Source organism: Elephantulus edwardii, unplaced genomic scaffold (genome assembly GCF_000299155.1).
Source record: "Elephantulus edwardii isolate Elephantulus edwardi_28Jun2011 unplaced genomic scaffold, EleEdw1.0 scaffold00402, whole genome shotgun sequence".
In the NCBI taxonomy this organism is placed as follows: domain Eukaryota; kingdom Metazoa; phylum Chordata; class Mammalia; order Macroscelidea; family Macroscelididae; genus Elephantulus; species Elephantulus edwardii.
This window is the reverse complement of record NW_006400152.1, coordinates 65,075-85,910: the sequence shown is the minus strand read 5'-3', so window position 1 is coordinate 85,910 and position 20,836 is coordinate 65,075. Positions and strand designations below refer to the sequence as shown.

Below are 20,836 nucleotides of genomic sequence, written 5' to 3'. Positions count from 1 at the left end.
TGTTTAAAAGTAGAGCAAACTTAATTATTCCTTTTAGGATTCTTTTGTATGCATGCCTTCCACATTTTAAAGAAGGAAAAACTGCAGATATAATTAAGAGCCCGCCCAACTCATACTCCATCCCTTCTCTCTTCACCAGAAGTAACTTTTATACTGAACTTGATGTTTTTGTTTCTCTGCTTACTTGCATTTTAGACTCTTGTCTTATTGATCGGGTTAAGTAGAGATTATTATTTTTTTTTACAAGTTATCTTGTTAAAGTACCTATTAGTTTTATTTGGAAATTTTTCTTAATGTTCATAAAATTGTAAAGTTATTCTCATTGTTACTACTCTTCATCAACATGGTTTAATTTGAAATATTATCTATTTGTAATTTCTTTCAGGATTTCTGCTTTTTGCTTTCTACAAGAGCTGGAGGTCTAGGGATTAATTTAGCCTCTGCTGACACTGTTGTTATATTTGATTCTGATTGGAATCCACAAAATGATCTTCAGGCACAAGCTAGAGCTCATAGAATTGGACAGAAGAAACAGGTATTTAATGCCTCTTACCTAGGTGTTCTAAAATGTTCTTTGATGTGTAGAAGGGATTAACTAGTATGGTGTACTCTTTTTTGGTACTTCATATGCTTTAATACTGAAGAATGATTATTTTTTTTTCCAATATAAATTTCATGCCCTTTTTAATCTCTTAAAAAGAATTTTTGTTGAGCACAGTGCTAACATTCTGTTACCTTGTGTTTTGTGCATCTGCTTAAAAAACTACATGAAATAAACTTTATTTTCTAGTTTAGTTAGAACTGCCTGGGGAAAAGAGAGTTATTTGTGTAAAAATCACAATATATATGATTATACTACAGTTTAAAGAATAAATTTAGATTTGTGAGAGCATAAACAGCTTATTCTCCAGAAGAAGAGTAAAGATGTTTATATACAAAGAATGTAAATTAGTAGTTAATAACAATTATTTGTATATAGTTTTAAAAGCAGTAATTTTAACTATATAGGAAAAAGATGACAAAACAAACATTATTGCAGTAGAAAAGATGAGGAAATACAATATTCTCATAAGTGAACTGGGTTCACGTTATATAACAAGTCAGAATATCATGACATGAGATGAGGAATTGTGATTAATTACACTGTTTAAAGACCTTGTTCACTATAGTCTCTAATGTTGCTATTGTTAGCTGCTATTAGATCTGTTCTACGGAAAACTTGTGTCCCTCAGAATGAAACAGTGCCCACGCCTGACCTATACCATTATCACTGCTGTGCTTGAGTTCATTGTTGTATCCACTATGTCAGTCCATCTAGTTGAGGGTCTTCCTTTTTTTTTTTCCAATGACCCTCTGTTTTACAAGGCCTGTTGTCTTTCTCGGGACTGGAGGATGGAATAGAAAAAGAATTAGCAAAGAAAGATAACTTACATGATAGACCACTCAGAACAGTGTCTGAAATAAGATGGTAAAATAATGCAAATACAGACTTCTTAACTGTGTTAGGAGAAAATGTTTGCAGATGAATGTGAACTATCCTTTTATCATTTTCAAGATACATTCTTCATTAATATTGTGAACTAAAGGAAAGTTCTTGTGATTCATATAGAAAATGTCTGTTATTTTAGTAACATTTGGTTCTAATCTGATCAGAGAAGTTTCAGATCTCCAGTTCAGTATTTACATGTCTTAGTCTTTTCAATCACTTGCTGTTAATCTGAGAGTTGAACAGTGAATAAAAATGTTAAAGGAATCAATGCCTTTGAGCTCTATGCTGAAGAAAAGTAATAAATAAATATCCTATGGACTACTAGGAGAAGAAGCAATTTATGTCTTGAAGAGAATAAAGCCAAAGTGCTCTTTGGAAGGAAGGATGGTGAAACTTCATCTTACATGCTTTGGGCATATTGTTAGGTGGGACCAATCCTTGGAAATCATGCTCAGAAAAGTAGAAGGCCAGCAAAGGAGGGAGGGGAAGACTATACAGTGGGCTCAATTGTGGCAGAAATAATGAGGATGTTACAGACTATGGTTCGGATCTGTCATTGATGGATCATTAGTCACAGTTAATCAAAGGCACCTTAAAACAACATAAAAGCATGACCTTAAGTCTCCATACAAAACAAATTTTGTGACATAATTGTTATAAATAAGTAAAGTCAACAGCTGCCCTTGTTCTGAGTGGAGCAGAGGGGTGGTGGTATCAATGTTAAGTAAGTTTTAAATTTAAAAATACAGCTGTATATATATTACTCTATTTTTAAAAGAAGTTTTTGTTTTGCTTTTGATGATGGAAACTTTAAGATAGATTATACCTACATATCCAGTGTTTGAGAACGGCAGATTTTCAAAAATTCTTCTGGAGTTTTATTTTTCTTAATGCTCATATTCTTTTCTTTAGGTGAATATTTATCGTCTAGTTACAAAGGGATCAGTTGAAGAAGATATTCTTGAGAGGGCCAAAAAGAAGATGGTTTTAGATCATCTTGTGATTCAAAGAATGGACACAACTGGGAAGACAGTACTACACACAGGTTCTGCCCCTTCAAGGTAGTTACTTCCCTACAAAATATGTTAGTCACACTAATCTCAACCTCATTAAATGTTAATATTGCTTTGAGCATATGATTGAAGTGATATATTTAGTGTTCTCTGGTGTTTTTTGCGGTTCTTTTTAACGCCCTGTACTAACTTCTAGTAAGAAAAGGTGTATTCAGTACCTGATTTTACCAGTATGTTTTTGTGGTCTTAGGCAAAATACCTTTACATTTTAGGCTTCAGATTGCTTTAGAAAGCAGTTCAGGCACTTCCGCCCTCCACAGATACTATTCTGCTGTGTGCCAACGATTTGATTCCAACTCACAGAGACCCCATCCTACATTCTGAGCAAGTAGAAAGAAGATAGTCAGGTTGCCTGCTCTTAAAGAGCTTATTCCATGGGGCTGAAGTTGACAGATTAATAAACACAGTTCATATTCTGGTGGTTCTAAAAATAGATGTGCTGGCACTTAACCTTATTTAACAGTTAGGAAGGTGACAATATATACGTAATTAACAAAGTTCTGTATGAAAGCATGTATTCAGTACCCGATTTAACCAGTATGATTTTGTGGCCTTATGCAAAAATCTCTTTAAATTTTAGGCTTTAGATTGCGTTTTAAAATAGATGGTGCTGACCTTTAACCTTATTTAAGTGTTAGGGAGGTGACAACATGTGCGTAATTAACAAATAAGTATTATATTTGTTAACTGTTATTGTTAAGTACTTGTTATTTTTCCAATTTTCAGCTCTACGCCTTTTAATAAGGAAGAGTTATCAGCCATTTTAAAGTTTGGTGCTGAAGAACTTTTTAAAGAGCCTGAAGGAGAAGAGCAGGAGCCACAGGTTGAAAGAGCTTGCCTTGGAATTGTTATTTCTTGGTAAAGGAAGAGAGTAAAGTGTCTTTAAAATAAAGAATTCTTTCTCATTATAGGAAATGGATATAGATGAAATCTTGAAGAGGGCTGAAACGCATGAAAATGAACCAGGCCCATTAACCGTAGGAGATGAATTACTTTCCCAGTTTAAGGTAGATGTTTTTAAAAGATTATAACCATAAAAATTTCAGAAATAAAAGTCATCAATCTTTTTCTTATGAAATGAAAGCAAAACATAGTTTATTAGAAAAAATATATCTCAAAGAAAGGCTCTGAGACAGGTTAATCTCTGCAAGTGAAAGAGGTTAGCAAAGATACTAGAAACCATTTTCAACAATAATGATCCAGTCTTCACAGCAATGTGCTGTTACCTTTTTCTTTTCTCCCAAAAATGATGAGAAATCTGACATGGAAGCATAAGTCATTTAAGGAAACAAAGACCACTTCTTTTTTTTTTAATAATTTTAATGAACATTTACAGAGAATTTGGATTTCCATTCATTCATTGCTGCACTTCTCTACCCGCCCAGCCTTCTCCCCCCGCCCCCCAGTTCGCTCCTCTCTTTCGAAAGTAAAAGAAACACTACCTCCCTGGTACACAATTCCCCCGCACCCCTCCCACCACCCCTCCATCATGTTGGCAGCATCTGAAACATTGGACCTCGTATTTTGGATAGTGGCTTCTTGTTTTTCCAGTGCCGCTAGTGCCTCATTTGTTTTCTCTACATTGTTCTGGACTGGGTTTTTTTGTTTGGTTTGGTTTTGTTTTTTGTTTTTTTGTTTTGTTTTTTTTTTTTAGTTCCTCCATTTTTTGCTTGTAGTATCCTGTAATTCCTCAAGTTTGTCTTTCATCCGTTGAAAATATTCAATCATTGTTCTTTTATATTCTGTGTCAGAAAGTTCCATCAGACTTTCTGGCTTCAGGAAATCCATCGATACTGTGTCACCCTTTGGGGGTGATACCTTGCTTTGTGCTTGTGTATTGTGTGGGACAGCTTGCTTTGTTCTCGATGAAGATAATGCTCTAGAGATCAGTTGGGTAGCTATCCCACTTGTGCTTTTCTCTGAACATCTGACTCCAGGGAAATGTCAGTTCAGAGCCTTTGAGAGCAGCCTCAGGTAGGTAAGATAGGTCAAGGTGCTCCGGATTAAAGGCAGGTTGATATTAACCAGATGTGTAGACACAGATGTGGAGCCAAATAGGATAGGGCATGTACGTGGTTGTGGCAATCACAAGGGCAGGTCAGCCACTTGGGGTACCTCACTCAGGCCTCAGTTGTCTGGGTGTGCTTACAATTGGGGTCCCTATTCAAATTCCAGCTGTCCGTTTCCCACCCAGTGGTTTTCATTCACTGGTCCCTGTCCAGTGGTGCTCACACAGTTGCCCTTGCACCGTGTTTCCTGCCCAGGAAGGCTCCTGGGTCGAAGGGGACTCAACAAGACAAAGTCAAATTCCCACCAACCCACTCACCTCTGGCTGGTCTGCAGTGTCCACAAAAGTTCAGCCAAATTATCTCCTGGGTCAAAGGGGACTCAACAAGACAAAGTCAAATTTCCACCAACCCACTCGCCTCTGGCTGGTCTGCAGTGTCCACAAAAGTTCCACCAAATTATCACTGGCCTGCTCTTTCCTGGGCAGTTGGTGTGCCCTGAGAGAGCTCAGCCAAATTCCCACCAGTGGGCTCACCCTTGGGAACTCTCCCAGACAATTGGCGGTGCCCAAGAAAACCAATTAGGATCCTACCAGCCTTTCTTTTGGCAGATCAGTCCCACAGCAGCTCGATTAGTGGCTTCAGACGATGGCTGTCTTCATGGTGTGCCTTTGTGTGCTAACTCAGAATTGTATTGTCCACGGCTGTTGTTGTGTTGCGTGAAGGAGTCTCTAGTGGCCCTGGAGCACCGCCAGTGGGTGCAGGGTTGTGGTGAGGCCACCAGGGTGTGTCAGAAGTGTGGGGGCGCAGGATGGTAGTGGGGTGGTGTCCCTGGACACGGTGCTGTGGCAGAGATGGGGGGTGCAGGGCTTGGGCAGCGCTGGGAGTTAGGGGTTGCAGTCTGTTCCCAGATATTAAGCTGCCAAGTCACCAGTCCTCAGGAAATAAGACTTACTGTGCCGTCGCCCCAAGACCACTTCTTTTTTCAGTAACTCTTTAGGTATTGTTTTTGGGGTCATAAAAATAAGAGTTTTGGATTGTTTTAAATATAATTTTTTTTTTGCTTGTTTTGTTTTGTTAACTTCCTCTAGTTCTGTTACAGTAATAATGTCTTTAAGCAGTAAATAACAATACTTTTTGAAGAGAATTCTAAGGAGTAATTGTTTTAATCTATTTTAGCTTAATAAAATAGAACTAGATAATTTAGCAGTCCTTTGTAGATTAGTCCACACTTAATATTCTCAGAATGTCTAGTAATTTCTCAGAATATTTTCAGAATACTTAAATTTTTATTATTTTATTATTTTATTCTGAGGTGTTTGTTTCTTACTCCTTGAAAAGTTTAATAATATTTCTATTCTGTTGAAATTTTGCAAATTTTTCAGGTTGCTAACTTTTCCAATATGGGTGAAGATGACGTTGAGTTAGAACCTGAAAGAAATTCAAAGAATTGGGAGGAAATCATTCCAGAAGATCAAAGACGACGACTAGAAGAAGAAGAAAGGCAAAAGGAACTTGAAGAAATTTATATGCTCCCAAGAATGAGAAATTGTGCAAAACAGGTAACATTTTAACTTTAAAAGCTCTTACAGTGTAAGGATAATCACATTTTTAACAATTCTTTTTTCCTGTTTTGTTGATAAGATTTATGAGTCTTTTTTTGGTAAGGTTTCTGTCAGATTTAGTAATGAGTTGAATATATCAAATCTTTTTTGACTTGCTGTTAACATACAGCATAACCAAGTGCTGCTGTACCATCTGCAAAATTTCAGCTGTGCTTAAAACCAGTGTGGCAGATGAAGGTTCATCTCTTTGAGGATCTTCCTCTTGTACATTAATCTCTACCAAACAAGATGTCTTTTTTCAGGGACATCTCCCTCATGATATTGTGTCCAGAGTATTTGAGAAAAAGTTTCACCATCCTTCTACTGGCTCTACTTCTTCCTGGATACATAGGTTTATTCTTTTGGCAGTCCAACTGAATATATATTCAGTATCTTTGCCAAACGTATCATTCTAAGGCATCAGTTCATCTTCATTTTTCCTTATGTATTATTGAGCTCTAGTATACTTGTGAAGCAATTGAAAATACCATGGCTTGCATCAAATATGTGTTACTCTTAAAAATGACCTTTTGCATTTAATACTTTGAGGATATCTTTTGTAGGAGATTTGTATAGCTCATTATGTCATTTGATTTCTTGACTGCAGCTTCCATAGATGTTGATTGTGTATCCAAATTAAATAAAATCCTTGACCACATTAATCTTCATTCACCTTAACATTGCTTATTGGTCCAGTTGTGAAGATATTTCCTTTATGATCAAGCATGATCCATCCTGAAGGCTGTAGTTAAAGTTTCATTCGTTAGTGCTTAAGTCTTTTTAATTTTCAAAGGACAAAGTTGTATCATCTATATATTACAGGTGGTTAATGAGTCTGTCTCCAATCCTCTTGCTGCACATTTCTTCATATAGTCAGCTTCTTGGATTATTTACTCAGTGTATATACTCAAGAAGTGTGGTAAAAGGATCCTAGACTTGGATACAACATACTTGATTTTAAACCATACACTATTCCCGTACTTGAATTGAGCAGCCACTTACTGGTCCATGTGCACATTCTGCGTAAGCACAATTGAGTGTTCTGAGATTCTCATTCTTCTAAATGTCATCCATGAATTTTATGATCCACATAGTCAAATATTGTTACATAAATAAATAGCGCATGGTCACTGAAGCATAAACATTTTTTTGGTATTCTGTGCTTTCAGCTAAGATCTATCTGACAACACCACCCTTTCTTTCCTGCTCTCAGATGCACGTAGCTTGAGTTTATGACAGTTCTCTGTGCATGTGCTGTCATATCCATGGTTTTTATTATTGTCAGCAAAATTTCATGTGTGTGATGTTATGATTTTGCTAAGTAATTTATGCATCTCTTGGGATCAGGGTAGTTTTTTAGAGGTTTTTGTTTTGAAGTGTGCAGCCAGCCATGGAATTGCCTTCTACATTTGTTTGCAGAGACAAGTGAGCATTTCTAGGGTTGCAGCTATTTGTTGAAACATCTAAACTTGTTCCAAGCTTGTTTTAATCACGGAGCTCCACCCCACTCTGTCCGTATTGGGTGACCAACCATTAACACATTTGACACATCAGTGTCACAGTGTTCAACCTCAGCAAGCACAAGTTACCACTGTATGGCAGCTTGTGCACCAGGGCTATACGACCTAGAGGAATGTCTTTGGCTTGGTAGTTCAACATTAAGAAAATAATTAATTCTTACCACTGATCCAATTAACAGCACTCTGATAGATGGAGAAGAGATTGAGACTGTTAACAGTTTCATCTTGATCAGATCCACAATCAAGACCCTTGACATCAGCAGTCAGGAAATCAGAAGATGAACTGTGTTGAGAAAGTCAGCTCTCAGGGACTTCTCCAGAGTGCTGAAGAACAACAGTGTCAGTCTAGACACCAAGGTGCACTTGATCCAGGCCATGGTCTTTTCAGTTACTTGCTATGCATCTGAAAGCTGGATAATGACTAAGAATGACAGAAGAATTGATGCCTTTGAGTTGTGATGCAAGAGAAGAGTATTAAACATACTGTGGACTGCTAAGAGAACAAATGAGTCTAATCTGTCCATGTAGAAGGACATCATGCTTGGAAGGGAAGAGTCAACACAAAAGAGGGAAACCCAGGATGAGATGGATTATCCTGAAAGTTGGTGAATTGGAGACAGCCCAGCATAGGTCAGAGTGGGGCTATTCATGTTGCTGTTATGTCTTTGAGTCACTTACAAACCTTTGTACAACAGCTCTAAACCCAGCTCTATCCTGAGCCAACCTTACTGTTTCTGACATACCTACTCTCATTATCCTAGTCACTGAGTCAATTCATCTCACCTGGGGTCTTCCTTTCTTGGCACTGCCCCTCCCAAGCATGATGTCCCTCTCCAAGGACTGGTCCCTCCATGCAGCATACCCAAAGTATGTCAGACAGAGCTTCAGAATCTTTACCTCCAAGGGGCAGCCTAGGTTTTTGTTTCTTTTCCTAAATGAACATGTTTGTTCTCCTAGAAGTCCATGTCATATTCAGTACTCTTTTCCAGCACCATAGCTCAAAGGCATCAATTCTATCATCCCTGGTAATTGCCCAGCTTTCTGATGCATAGCAAGTAATTGTGAAGACTATGGCCTGGAATCCAGGTGCATTTTAAGTATCTAGAGTGACATTGTTCCTCTTCTGTACTCTGGAGAGGTCCCTTACAGCAGACTTTTCCCAATGCAATTTGTCTTTGATTTCCAGGCTGCTGGTACCGAGAGTGTTGATTGTGGAGCCAAAGCAAACTGAAGTTGTTAACTATCTCTATCTCTTCACTCTCTATTCTGATGCTGAGAATTGGCACAGTGGTGAGAATCTGTTTTCTTGATGTTGTGCTTCAATCCATGTTTAATGCTGCAGTCCTTACCCTTTAGCAGCCAGTGCCTCAGGCCTTCCTCAGTTTCAGCAAACAGGGTTTTGTCATCTGCATAACTCAGGGTATTGATGATCCTCTTATTCATAGGGTCAGTATGATTCATATAGCTCAGCGTAACAGCAAGTAACAACAAGCAGCCTTCTCTTCATGTCCTTGTCCTTAGGAATCTTTTCCTGTTACAACATGACTGACCCTCTCTACCCATTAACTTCTGCTGTGGGCCAAATGTTAATTGATTTGTGGATAAACATTATTTTTAAGTGGTACAGCAGTCATCTATTTACTGTTCTTAAGTAACTGGAGTTGCTATAATGTTGAACACTGTGCCATAGATGTTTCAGACCTCATAATGGTTACTCATCGTGGGCAGTGTTTGGTGAAGCTCCAAGATTGATTCAGGTTTGGAAGCAGGAGTGGCATCCACTTCCTAAACCACATGCTTCTGGGAACTCTATGAACATAAAGAAATGATGATCGCTACAGAACAGGGTTCACATCTTTTGTTCATAGGGTCGCTATGAGTCATACTCAACTCAACAGTACTTAACAACAACCCTTTCCCTTCTACTACCTTGTTGCTCCTCTTTCCCCTTTTGAAAATTATTTACACAGTAGTGCTCTTATGTGGTGATTGTCCTTATGTGACTGAGTTATTTCAGTTAGCCATAATGCTGTCTAGTTTCTCTGATGTTATTTAATATTTTACAAAATCATTGTTCCTTAATGGTGCATTCTTTGTGTGAATGTACCACAGTTTCTCAGTTCTTTGGTGGACATTGAACTGTTCAGTCTCTTGCTATTTTGAATAATAGTGCTAGGAACATAGGTGTACATACATAGATCTGCATTTTTATCTCAGTTCTGATTTCCTTGGTGTTTTATACCTAGTAGTACAATATCTGGATCCTAAGGGATTTCTTTGTTGATGAGGAAATTCCAGAATACATTTCATAGTAGTTGTACCGTTTTACAGTACCACTACTGTTGCATAAGAGTTCCAATCTCTCTGCATCTTCTCCAGAATTTGCTGGATTGTTAAACTTTGCAGTTGCTTCTGGGATGAGATGGTATCTTACTGTTTTTATTTGCATCTCTCTCATTGTTAATGTTTTTACAAATTTTGTATGTTTCTTAGCCATTAAGATATCATTGTTAAGCTCTTAGATGCAGAACATGTGGGTTTTCTAACTCCAGATCTTTGTACATATCATTAGAATGTTTTGCTTTTTCTTCTTGAGCTGCCCTTTGAAAACATCTATCTGTTCAGCTTTCTTACCTCAGAATTCTTTCCTCTTATTTTGGCTTCTTTTCATTCCTGTGTAAATTTCAGAGTGTCCTGACCGTTGGTTTTGGTCTTCTCTACCCACCCCACCCCCCAACCTTTGTAATTGCCTTTTACTTTTCTTAGCAAAAATAGGATAGTGATACCTAGGATGGTGTCAATCCCACAACTCATCATATTTTCAGACATTAGTGTCTAGTGTATAAGATCTAATTTTAAGATGGTTTTGAATTCACTTTAGTGAGATACACTAAAATCTTTTTTCTTGTTGTCTGTGCCATCGAATTGCTTGCTACACATAGCAACTCTCTGTACAACAGTTCTGAAGCCTGCCCTATCTGAGCCAGTCTCACTGATTCCTACACACCTATCCCCATTACCCCAATTACCAAGTCAGTCCATCTTATCAGGGGTCTTCTTCTCCTGCTTTGTCCCTTCACCCTTCCAAGCATGAGGTCCTTCGCCAAGGACTGGTCCCTCCTGGCCACGTGCTAAAAGTATATGAGACAGTTTCAGAATCCTTAACGCCAAGGAGACTATTGCTTTCACTCTCTCTTTCTTGGTGGTCCATAGTATGTTCAGTATTCTTCTCAGCACCACAACTCAAAGGCATCAATTCTTTTTCTATCGTCTTTAGTGGTCGTTTCCCAGCTCCCTGATGCTTAACAAGTAATTGCAAAGACCATGGCCTGGATCAGGTGCACTTTAGCCTCTAAACTGACATCATTGATCTTTAGCATTTTGGAGAGGTCCCTGACAACAGACTTCCCCAATGCAATCTTTTAATTTCATGACTACTGGTGCCAAGAGTATTGATTGTAGTGCCAAGCAATCTATAACTGTTAACAACCGCAGTCTCTTCTCTGTCTATCATAGTGCTTTCAGTTGACCCAGTGGTTAAGAATCTTTGTCTTCTTTGTTTTAATTATTATTATTATTAAATTTTATTAATTTTAATGAACATTTACAGGGATTTTGGGTCTTCACTCCTTCACTGCTGCACTATTTTCTCTACCCTCCTCCCCAGTTTGTTCTTCCCCCGCCATCCGAATGTCTGTTTTAATTGTCCAATTGCCACAGTGCTTGTCAAAGTCAGTTCTGATTAATCTCCTTTGTCAGTGTGTCCTTTGCCATTCCCTATCACTCCTCCCTGAGAGAGACTTCACCCTGATTCATAAGGAAAAGGGGATGGCGTATTCTCTCAGCTACTTCCTGCTGAAAAGGGACACTGTGGGTTTCAGGGTAAAGATCTTCTCTCACTACTCTAAAGGGCCCCGTTGGCAGTAGGAAACACATAGACTATTATGGAGATTGATTTTGGAATTTAGATGCACTGTTATTAATTGTGCTTAGCCGTACATGTTCATATCCTTGAAGATGTATCATGGGGGGTTTGCAACCTAGAAGACACAAATTTAACTAACAAGTTATAAGTACATGAGTCAAAAATTATGGAAAAGTAAAAGAAAAGATTCTTCCATTGTTTTACAAACCCTCCCCCAGGTCCCCTCCACCATGGAGCCATTACTCTAGACTCCTGTGATGACAGAAATACCTAGTCACATGTCTCTTTTAAACAGTTTTCTCCCTCCTCTGTTTCAGTGCAGTATACATTATTGAACCCATCTTACTCAGTCTCTCCCCAACCCCAAGGACAGTCCCATTCTAACAACAGTGGCATCATGTAATATTTGTCCTTTTGTGACTGGGATATTTCACTCAGCATAATGTTCTCCAGAGTCAACCATTTTGAATAATATTGCATGAGTTCCTTGTTTTTCAATGCAGCATAGTATTCCATTGTGTGAATATACCACAGCTTCTCTAGCCATTCGTTTGTTGATGGGCACTTAGGTTGTTTCCAAATCCTTGCTATTGTGAACAAAGCTGCAATAAACATGGGAGTGCATATATCTGCTTGGATGTCAGCTATGGTCTCTTCAGGGTATATTCCCAGTAGTGGAATTGCTGGGTCAAATGGTATCTCTATTTGCAACTTTTTGAGAAAGCGCCATACTGCTTTCCACAGGGGTTGCACCATTTTACACTCCCACCAACAGTGAATCAGGGTTCCAGTTTCTCCACAACCTTGCCAGCATTTGTTGCTTGCTGTTCTGTTAAATTTTGCTATTTTGACTGGGGTGAGATGATATCTCATAGTTGTTTTAATTTGCATCTCTCTTAGGGCTCAGGATTTTGAGCATTTCTTCATGTGCTTGTTAGCCATCTGAATGTCGTCTTCGGTGAAGTGCCTGTTCATATCCTGTGCCCATTTTTCTATTGGATTCTTTACCTTTATCTTGTTGTGGTGCTCAAGTATTTAATAAATTCTGGATATAAGTCCCTTATCTGATATGTTATTACCGAATACTTTTTCCTAGTCAGTGGCTTCCCTTTTTACCCTATTGGAAAAGTTTTTGGATGTGCATAGGGATTTGAGTCTTAGAAGATCGAATCTTTGTCTTCTTGATGTTAAGCTTCCATCCATATTGAAGACTGCAGTCTTTTACCTTCTGCAGCAGTCTCTTTTAAGTCCTCTTCAGTTTTGGCAAGGAGCTTGTATCATCTGCATAATATAGGTTATTGATAAGTCTTCCTCCAGTTCTGATGCCACATTCTTTCTCATAAAGTCCACCCTCCCAAGGGATCTGTTCTGCACACAGATTGAAAAGACTTGGAGACAGGAAGCATCCCTCATGCACTCCTTTCTTCATTTTGAACCATGCAGTGTTTTCTTGCTCTGTTCCAATAATGACTGCCTCCAGATCCAAGTATATAGGTTTTGCATGAGCACAGTCAAGTGTTCTGGGATTCCCATTTTTCTCAAGGTTACCTCAAATTGTTGTGATCTACACAGTCAAATGCCTTTATACAGTCAATGACCACAGATAGACCTAAAGCCCTCTTGGTCCTATCAATTATTACATCTATTTTTTTTTGTCTTCTTGTAGCTTGAGTGAAGGCTTTGACTCTCGTGATGCTTGCTTTGTAGGGAGTGTCTTCTTCTTCACCTGTTACTACAGCTTGAACTGGTCCTCTATCCCAGAAAGTTGCACTACCCCCTTTTCAACTTACTGGTTATAGTGAAATTCACCTTTTCTGCCTCTAAGCTTGCTCAGTATAAGCCTGGCATGGCAGCAGAGTGAAACTGGTCAGCCTTTTATTAGTAGTCTAAACACATTATTGGTGTATTCCTGCTCAAAAGGTGCTGTAGCCTTCATTTACATTATTAGGATAATCCTACTCATCTGTGAGGGAGCTGTGCTGAAATAATATGGAGGAAGCTGCACTCCTAACCTTTCTGGCCATTCTAATTCACCAGTGACTCTTAAGGGAGATAGATGGGAGTTGTTTCCATATATTTTGCAGCCTTGGAAAGGCAATGATAGATCACCTGTGAGTCACTTCCAGTTTGATGGCCATCAGTTTTGAATTTTTTTATTTAAGCCCAGCCCAGCTATGTGACAAGAAAGTCAGTGATAATGGGAGGTGATATTTAAACAAATCAATGTGTCACAGACGTGTAATGGAATGCATTTTATTAATTTGCTGATTTTGTCATATTTCCCCCCTTTTTTGTGTGTTAGAAATGCCGTCTTTAATTATGAGTAAACTTTTGATTTTCACATTTCAGATTAGTTTCAATGGAAGTGAAGGGAGGCGCAGTAGAAGTCGGAGATACTCTGGATCTGATAGTGATTCAGTATCAGAAAGGAAAAGACCAAAGAAACGTGGAAGACCACGGACTATTCCTCGGGAAAATATTAAAGGATTTAGTGATGCTGAAATTAGGCGGTAAGATAACATAAGACCATTTTGCTTCAAATTGCTTTTGTTAGAAGATGAAATGTAAATACAAAATTCACATAATTTTCAAGGATGAAAGTTTTTGAGGAGGCAAATAATGTGATAGTTAAGGGGAATTAGGTGATTGTGTTTTTTATTTTTCACTATAACTGAAAAAATTTACATCTAATTTTTGCATGTTATTTATTGTTAAACTGATTAGACTATTAAATTTCATCTTTATTATGTGGATCAAAATAATTACCCTTTTGAAAAATGATCATATATTTTGATAATTTAGGATTTCTATACAAAACCATCTTCATTTATTTGTAAATCTTAAACATAACCTTTTATGTGATAATTTAGTTTCATATTTTCCTAGTCTCTTGACAGTGAGTTGGTTTGTTTTTTGAAAGTTAACATGTTGAAAGCATTTCTGATCTGTCCATTAGGTGGTGAGGTAAGATTAGCTATGCAGGTTTATTTGTAGCGTCCTTTTTTAAAAATGTTTGTTTAAATACATCTCTGTAAGCGTTTGTCTGTGTAATAACTCAACATGTGAAATTTGTGAAAAGTGTTCATTTTTGTGTTTTAAGAGTTTATTTCTTTGAAACCATTGTAACTCTTTTCTTTTAAATCATAGACTTGATTCTTCCTCATTCTTTCTACCGGAAAACTATATTTATTCCTAGCTTATATTAAGGGTACTTTTATGACCACCTGAGTTACTGGACTCATACTCTAGCTGAAGAGGCATTTCCACTTCTACTTTTCCTGGATATTTTTCCCTCATCCATCAACCACTTAGGTAGCTTTGTTCTTGAAAAAATTTTTTCTTTTCCCCTGCTTGGCACAAGTGAACTTTTCATCAGTACTTGGAAAATGAGGAGGTGTAATATTCTTGATAATTATTCTGGGGTCATTTCCTGTGGTTACTGGACTTTTTAATTTTTCATTTTTTGTCCTGTGTAAATAGTAAGTAATTTCTGAAATAAAATTTAGCTTCTTTTGTTTTATTTATATTGGTTTCTAAACATCATGCTGGGTATTACTTGATAAATGTTTTAACTTTTTTGTTGTTCATTTTAGAAAAGTAATACATTTTCATTAATTGCAATGTGTTGAATTGATTTTTACACCAGCAAGTATTTTGTTTCTATATGCATTATTTTACTGACTGTGAAGCCTATATTTAAAACAACAAAAATATTGTTTTCTGTTAGGTTTATCAAGAGTTACAAGAAATTCGGTGGCCCCTTGGAAAGGTAAATTCACTTGTCATTCTCCCAAAATTACAGAATGTGCTACATGCCCTATGCTTTACTTATGCCAGTATTTAATTTAGCTGTGTTGTTAGATATCCTTTCATAAAAAGTTAGAACATTTATCTACAGAAAGCTACTTTCAAATTTATTTCTAAAAAGGATCTTATATTGACTTTTTTAGTCTTTCACATATTCTTAATAACGCTAAACTTTCTGTAAAATACATGTTACTGAATATTAATAAGATACTTTCTCATGTTTTACTTATTTATCATTTAACCACAACATAGTTTATTTTGAGGCCAAGTTGACTAAAACCTGATTTCAAGAGTTTTCCCTAATAAAGCAAATTTCTTCAATTACAGCTTCATTTTTTTTAAAAAAAAATTGTTGCAATTCAAGTTGTAACAATGAGGTTTTTAAAGTTTCTTTTAACCCTAGTTATAGTTGGTGACTTGAGTGTTCCTCCTTCTTTGTTTGGCCAAATTACTGTCAAATACAGAGCAACGGAGAACCACATTAGTTGGATTTTTTCCCCTCAAGATAAAACTCTTAAAGTAGATGAATTTTGGTTTATTTTGTGATGCCCTACATGAATATTGCCATGAGGGAGCTCTCAACTCCATCAGTAACTCTACAGAAGAAGGATGGGGATTCTTCTCCCATGTGATTTACTGTCTCTGAAAACCCGCTGGAGGGTCACCTGTGGGTCAGTTCTGACTTGATGGTACATAAGCAACACAAAACATCATTTACCATATTTTAGATGAGGAAGAAATTATTTGCACATTATTAATTTATAATAAAAATTCTTCTGGAATCTTGCTTATTTTTAATGACACGTAACCACTGCATTTTGATATTAAGATTTGATCAATTATGAATACCTTTCTGAAAAGTAATACATTCGATTCAGAATGAGAACACTCCATTTGACAAAAATAAATTGACCAACTCCTTTTCAAAAAAATACTTGAACTGTTGCTGGCTTTTCATATATTTCATGCCAGTTATGTAAACTAGAATTGGTAGGACATACATTAGAGTAACTTAATGAGCTTGAAATATAGGAAAACTTAAGGTAATGACATATTGATAGTTTATCTGATATTAACCTGAAATCTTTTATTACAGATTAGATGCAATTGCTCGAGATGCTGAATTAGTTGATAAATCAGAAACAGACCTCAGACGCCTAGGAGAATTGGTTCATAATGGTTGCATTAAAGCTTTAAAGGATAATTCTTCAGGAACAGAACGAGCAGGTAATATACTAAAATGTGTTTTAAATTATTTCAGAGTTGTGTGAAGAAGGTAAATAGAAGCTTCAAAATATACTTTTCTTGAGATACTGGTAGTATTCCTTGAGTCAGTTTACCCTTGTTATTATCTATTGGTTGACAGTTAAGATGAGGAATTACTGTTAATGATACTGTATTTTTAGTATAGATTATTGAGAGAAGATAATTATATATAAACTCATTTTGAGGCAATTCTGCTTTTCAGTTCATCTACTTTAATAAAAATATTTAGGTAAGATTTGTATAGAATCCAGTATTTGGAAGAAATCATACTCTTATCTCTTAGAAGGTGATAATAATAATAATAGCTTAATAGATAGCTTAATAGCTTAATATTAATAGATTAATAGCTTTGTGTTTTAGGGTTTTTACTACATATACCCTTTATTTAAACACTATGTATTGGAAAATTTTGTAGTGAAATTTGAAGTTTGTCAGAAATTCCTTTCTATAAGTAATGTAATTGATAATATAGCTAACATAAGTAATACTTACTAGTATAAATAATACTACAAATTTGCTTAGTGTTGTCTAGATTTAATATATTTTATACTTTGACTTCTTTTGAAAAAATTTAGGTGGTAGGCTGGGAAAAGTGAAGGGTCCAACATTCCGAATATCAGGAGTTGAGGTGAATGCCAAACTAGTCATCTCCCACGAAGAAGAGTTAATACCATTGCACAAGTCCATTCCATCAGATCCAGAGGAAAGAAAGCAGTAAGTTTCTTTCCAGTGTCAAACTTCTTTTTCATTTTTATTTGTGAATAATATTTAAAAATTTGTTTTTAATTGTTTTTAGCAAGGCTTGATACAAATGCTTTTTTAATAAGTTTAGTATTTTGAAATTTTAATGTTTCACATTTTTTTTAGAAACTGTAAATCTAACTTGACAATTGTTAATTACTTTTCTAGGTATACTATCCCTTGCCATACAAAGGCAGCTCATTTTGATATAGACTGGGGCAAAGAAGATGATTCTAACTTATTAATTGGTATCTACGAATATGGATATGGAAGCTGGGAGATGATTAAGATGGATCCTGACCTCAGTTTAACACACAAGGTGATTTTGCTTCCTTTTTTTTTTTATTGTCTTGCTTACAAAATTTGTAAACATTGTGATTCACATTGTGAATCAATGATATTTCTAAATTTAATCATCATTATATGCCCACCATTACTCTGTCTTTTTAGGTCCCTGCCAGATCGTTCCCATTTCCTTTACCCTCTCCCTCTACGCACCAAATTGTGCAACCCTGTAATTTCACTCCTTCCTGTCCTCAGCACTCTGCTCTCTCAAAAAAAATCAGCCATTGAAAAAACTCAAGTTCTGTACTGACACATAAGGATTCACCATGAGTAGAAGTGAACTTGATGACAGCTGATTTTTTTGTTGTGGTAGTAAACCAATCCCTGTTTCTCTCTGCCTGCCTCTGTGTGTGTGTGTATATCTCATCATTTCTATAAAATCAGATTGATATCTTTAAAAATTAAAAAAAATTAGAGAAGATGTGAATCCACAATATATATTAAAAACTCAAACTTGTTGCCGCTAAGTTGAAACTGACCCATAACTGATCCTCTAGTGAGTATTGTTGTTAGCTGCTGTCAATAGAGTGAAACAGATCTGAACCCTATTCTAGTGCTATACCATCTTCACACATCTGACCATTTTTACTTAATTTCTTTAATTAATAATCAAGTGTAAGTTGTTTGGTCATTCTGTTTAATTAGCATTCAGTTGTGAGGTGGAAGCCTCTTATTAAAACCAATTAGAGCTTTTGGGGCAGGCTTTTATGATCAATAGTTGGTTGAGTATTGGTATTGGTACAATGACAGGCACATAGACCAGTGGAACAGAATTTAGAACCCAAAAATAGACCTAGCTATCTATGGTCAACTGATACTCAACAAGAAATGAAACCAAATCAAATGGAGAAATTGCCAACCTCTTCAACAAATGGTGCTGGCAAAACAGGATCCACATCTCTCTCATACCATAAACAAAAATCAACTCGAGGTGGATCGGAGACCTGGGAGTAAACCTCCAAACTATAATGTTCCTCAGAGACAAACTGGGATCAAACTTAGAAGGCCTAGTGTAGGGTGTAAAAAGACTACCAAATTGAATGGGATCTTCTAAAGGTTAAATCCCCATGCCCACCAAAACCATTTTTCAACCAAGTGAAAAGAAAACCTCCTGACTGGGGAAAATGCAACTGGCAGTACTATTTCAGACAAGAGTTTCTTATAAAAAAATTTACAAAATCCTACAGAACCTCACAAGAAAAAGACTGGTAATATAATTACAGAATGGACAAAAGATAAGGAAAGGATTTTCACAGAGGAAGATATTCATATGGACAACAGGAACATGAAGAAATGCTCTCAAAACTGCTAATGAGAGAGATGCAAATCAAAATCACAATGAGATACCATACCATCTCATTCCAGTAGCATTGGCAAAGTTTAATAGCACAGCAAGTAATAATGTTGGAGAGGATGTGGTGAAATAGGAACTCTTATACATTGTTGGTAGGATTTCAAAGGGAAGCTAAAGAGGACAAATAAAAGTGTTCTAATGGAATCTGCAGGACGCTGGAATTGGAGAATAAAAAGTGAATAACTTGCTCTGCATTTCTCAAGGTGAGAGAACTGAAAAATTTAAACCTCAAGTCACAGTATTGAAAGATGCTATGGGCAGTATATTGAATATCCCAGAAAGCATCAAAAGAAGATGAAGGGAACACACAAAATCACATTGGCTATAGTTGTTGTCATTATCTGCCATCTAGTTGCCTGCGACTCATAGCGACCTTATTTTCAACAGCCCTAAACCCTTCTCTAAACTGTGCCAATCTTACTGTCTCTGATACACCTGCCCCCATTACCCCAATCACTGGCTCAACCTATCTCATCAGCAGTCTTCCTTTCCTGCTGTCCCTCCACTTTCCCAGACATAACGTCCCTCTCCATGGACTGGTCCCTTCTTGCAACATGTATGTCAGACAAAGATTCAGAATCATTTCCTCTAATGAGCATTCTGGTCTCACGCTCTCTAGTACCTGCCTCTTTGTTCCTCTAGAAGCCCATGGTGTATTCTGTACTCTTCTCCTGCACCACAGCTCAAAGGCATAAGTACTGTCCCATCTTTCCTTCATGGAGTCACTCATTGGTAGCTTCAAACCACCAGAAAGGCACCATCTTGAGATTAACAGGACAGTTTTCCATAGACTAAGCCACTACAGCTTCCTTACATGTATGTTAACATTGGATAATGTTGCTTTTGTTAAGTGCCATTGAATACAACTCATAGCATGCCTATGAACAACACATCTGAACCCTGCCTTGCCTTGTACCATCCTCATCATCTCTGATGTACTCAAGCCAATTGGAGCAGTCATTGTGTCAGTCCTGCTAGTTGAGATTTTCTCTTTTGCCCACCCTCCATCTTTCCAAGCATTCTGACCCTCCATAGAATAATTTATCCTAATTTAACATGCCCAAAGTATGAGAGATGAAGCTTTGTTAAATTTCTTAGAAGCACTCCAGTTTCACCTCCTTCAAGACATACCTGTTTGTCCTTTTGGCAGTCCATGAGTATATTCAGTACTCTTACCTAGCACCACTGCTCAAAGTTACCAATTCTTCAGTCATTTTTTTTTCATCCTTCAGATTAATGGATAATATTGGCAATAATACATTTGAAAGAATTTGTTTACTTGTGATCCTAAGTGAAAATTTACAAAGTAAATTGGTTATTCTTTCAGCCTTTCATCACATTTTGTTTTTACAGCATTAATTACAATACCCACAAAGTAATTAGCCTTACTCCAAATCCTCCTTGTAATTTCCATTTCTATTAATCCCTCAGGTTGACCCTTTCTTTACCTATTTCAATACAGTGTTCATTATTATCTGTCCATTCTTTTTGTTCTGTCACCATCACCCCCATAACCATCCTTTGTTTGGGGTTTTGTTTGTTTGTTTGTTTTTGGATTTTTTTACAATCCTACTTTTTATAACAGTGACCTCATACAGTAGCTGTGATTGACTTATTTCACTCAGGATAATGTCCTGTAGTTCTGTAGTGTTTCACGAGTGCTTCATTGTTTTTCAGTGCTATATAGTACTCCATAGGGTGAATGA

At 36.8% G+C, this 20,836-nt stretch overlaps 1 protein-coding gene across 1 annotated transcript in view; it reads left to right on the top strand.

Annotated features, from left to right (window-relative positions):
• LOC102870676 (chromodomain-helicase-DNA-binding protein 1-like) overlaps positions 1-20,836 on the top strand; it is an 82,730-nt gene that overhangs the window by 44,521 nt on the left and 17,373 nt on the right. Inside the window, 10 exon segments of the mRNA XM_006902387.1 lie at positions 386-535; positions 2,402-2,550; positions 3,289-3,385; positions 3,474-3,569; positions 5,954-6,130; positions 13,967-14,127; positions 15,345-15,386; positions 16,521-16,651; positions 17,266-17,404; positions 17,600-17,750. Of these exon segments, the coding sequence (XP_006902449.1) occupies positions 386-535; positions 2,402-2,550; positions 3,289-3,385; positions 3,474-3,569; positions 5,954-6,130; positions 13,967-14,127; positions 15,345-15,386; positions 16,521-16,651; positions 17,266-17,404; positions 17,600-17,750 (1,293 nt within the window).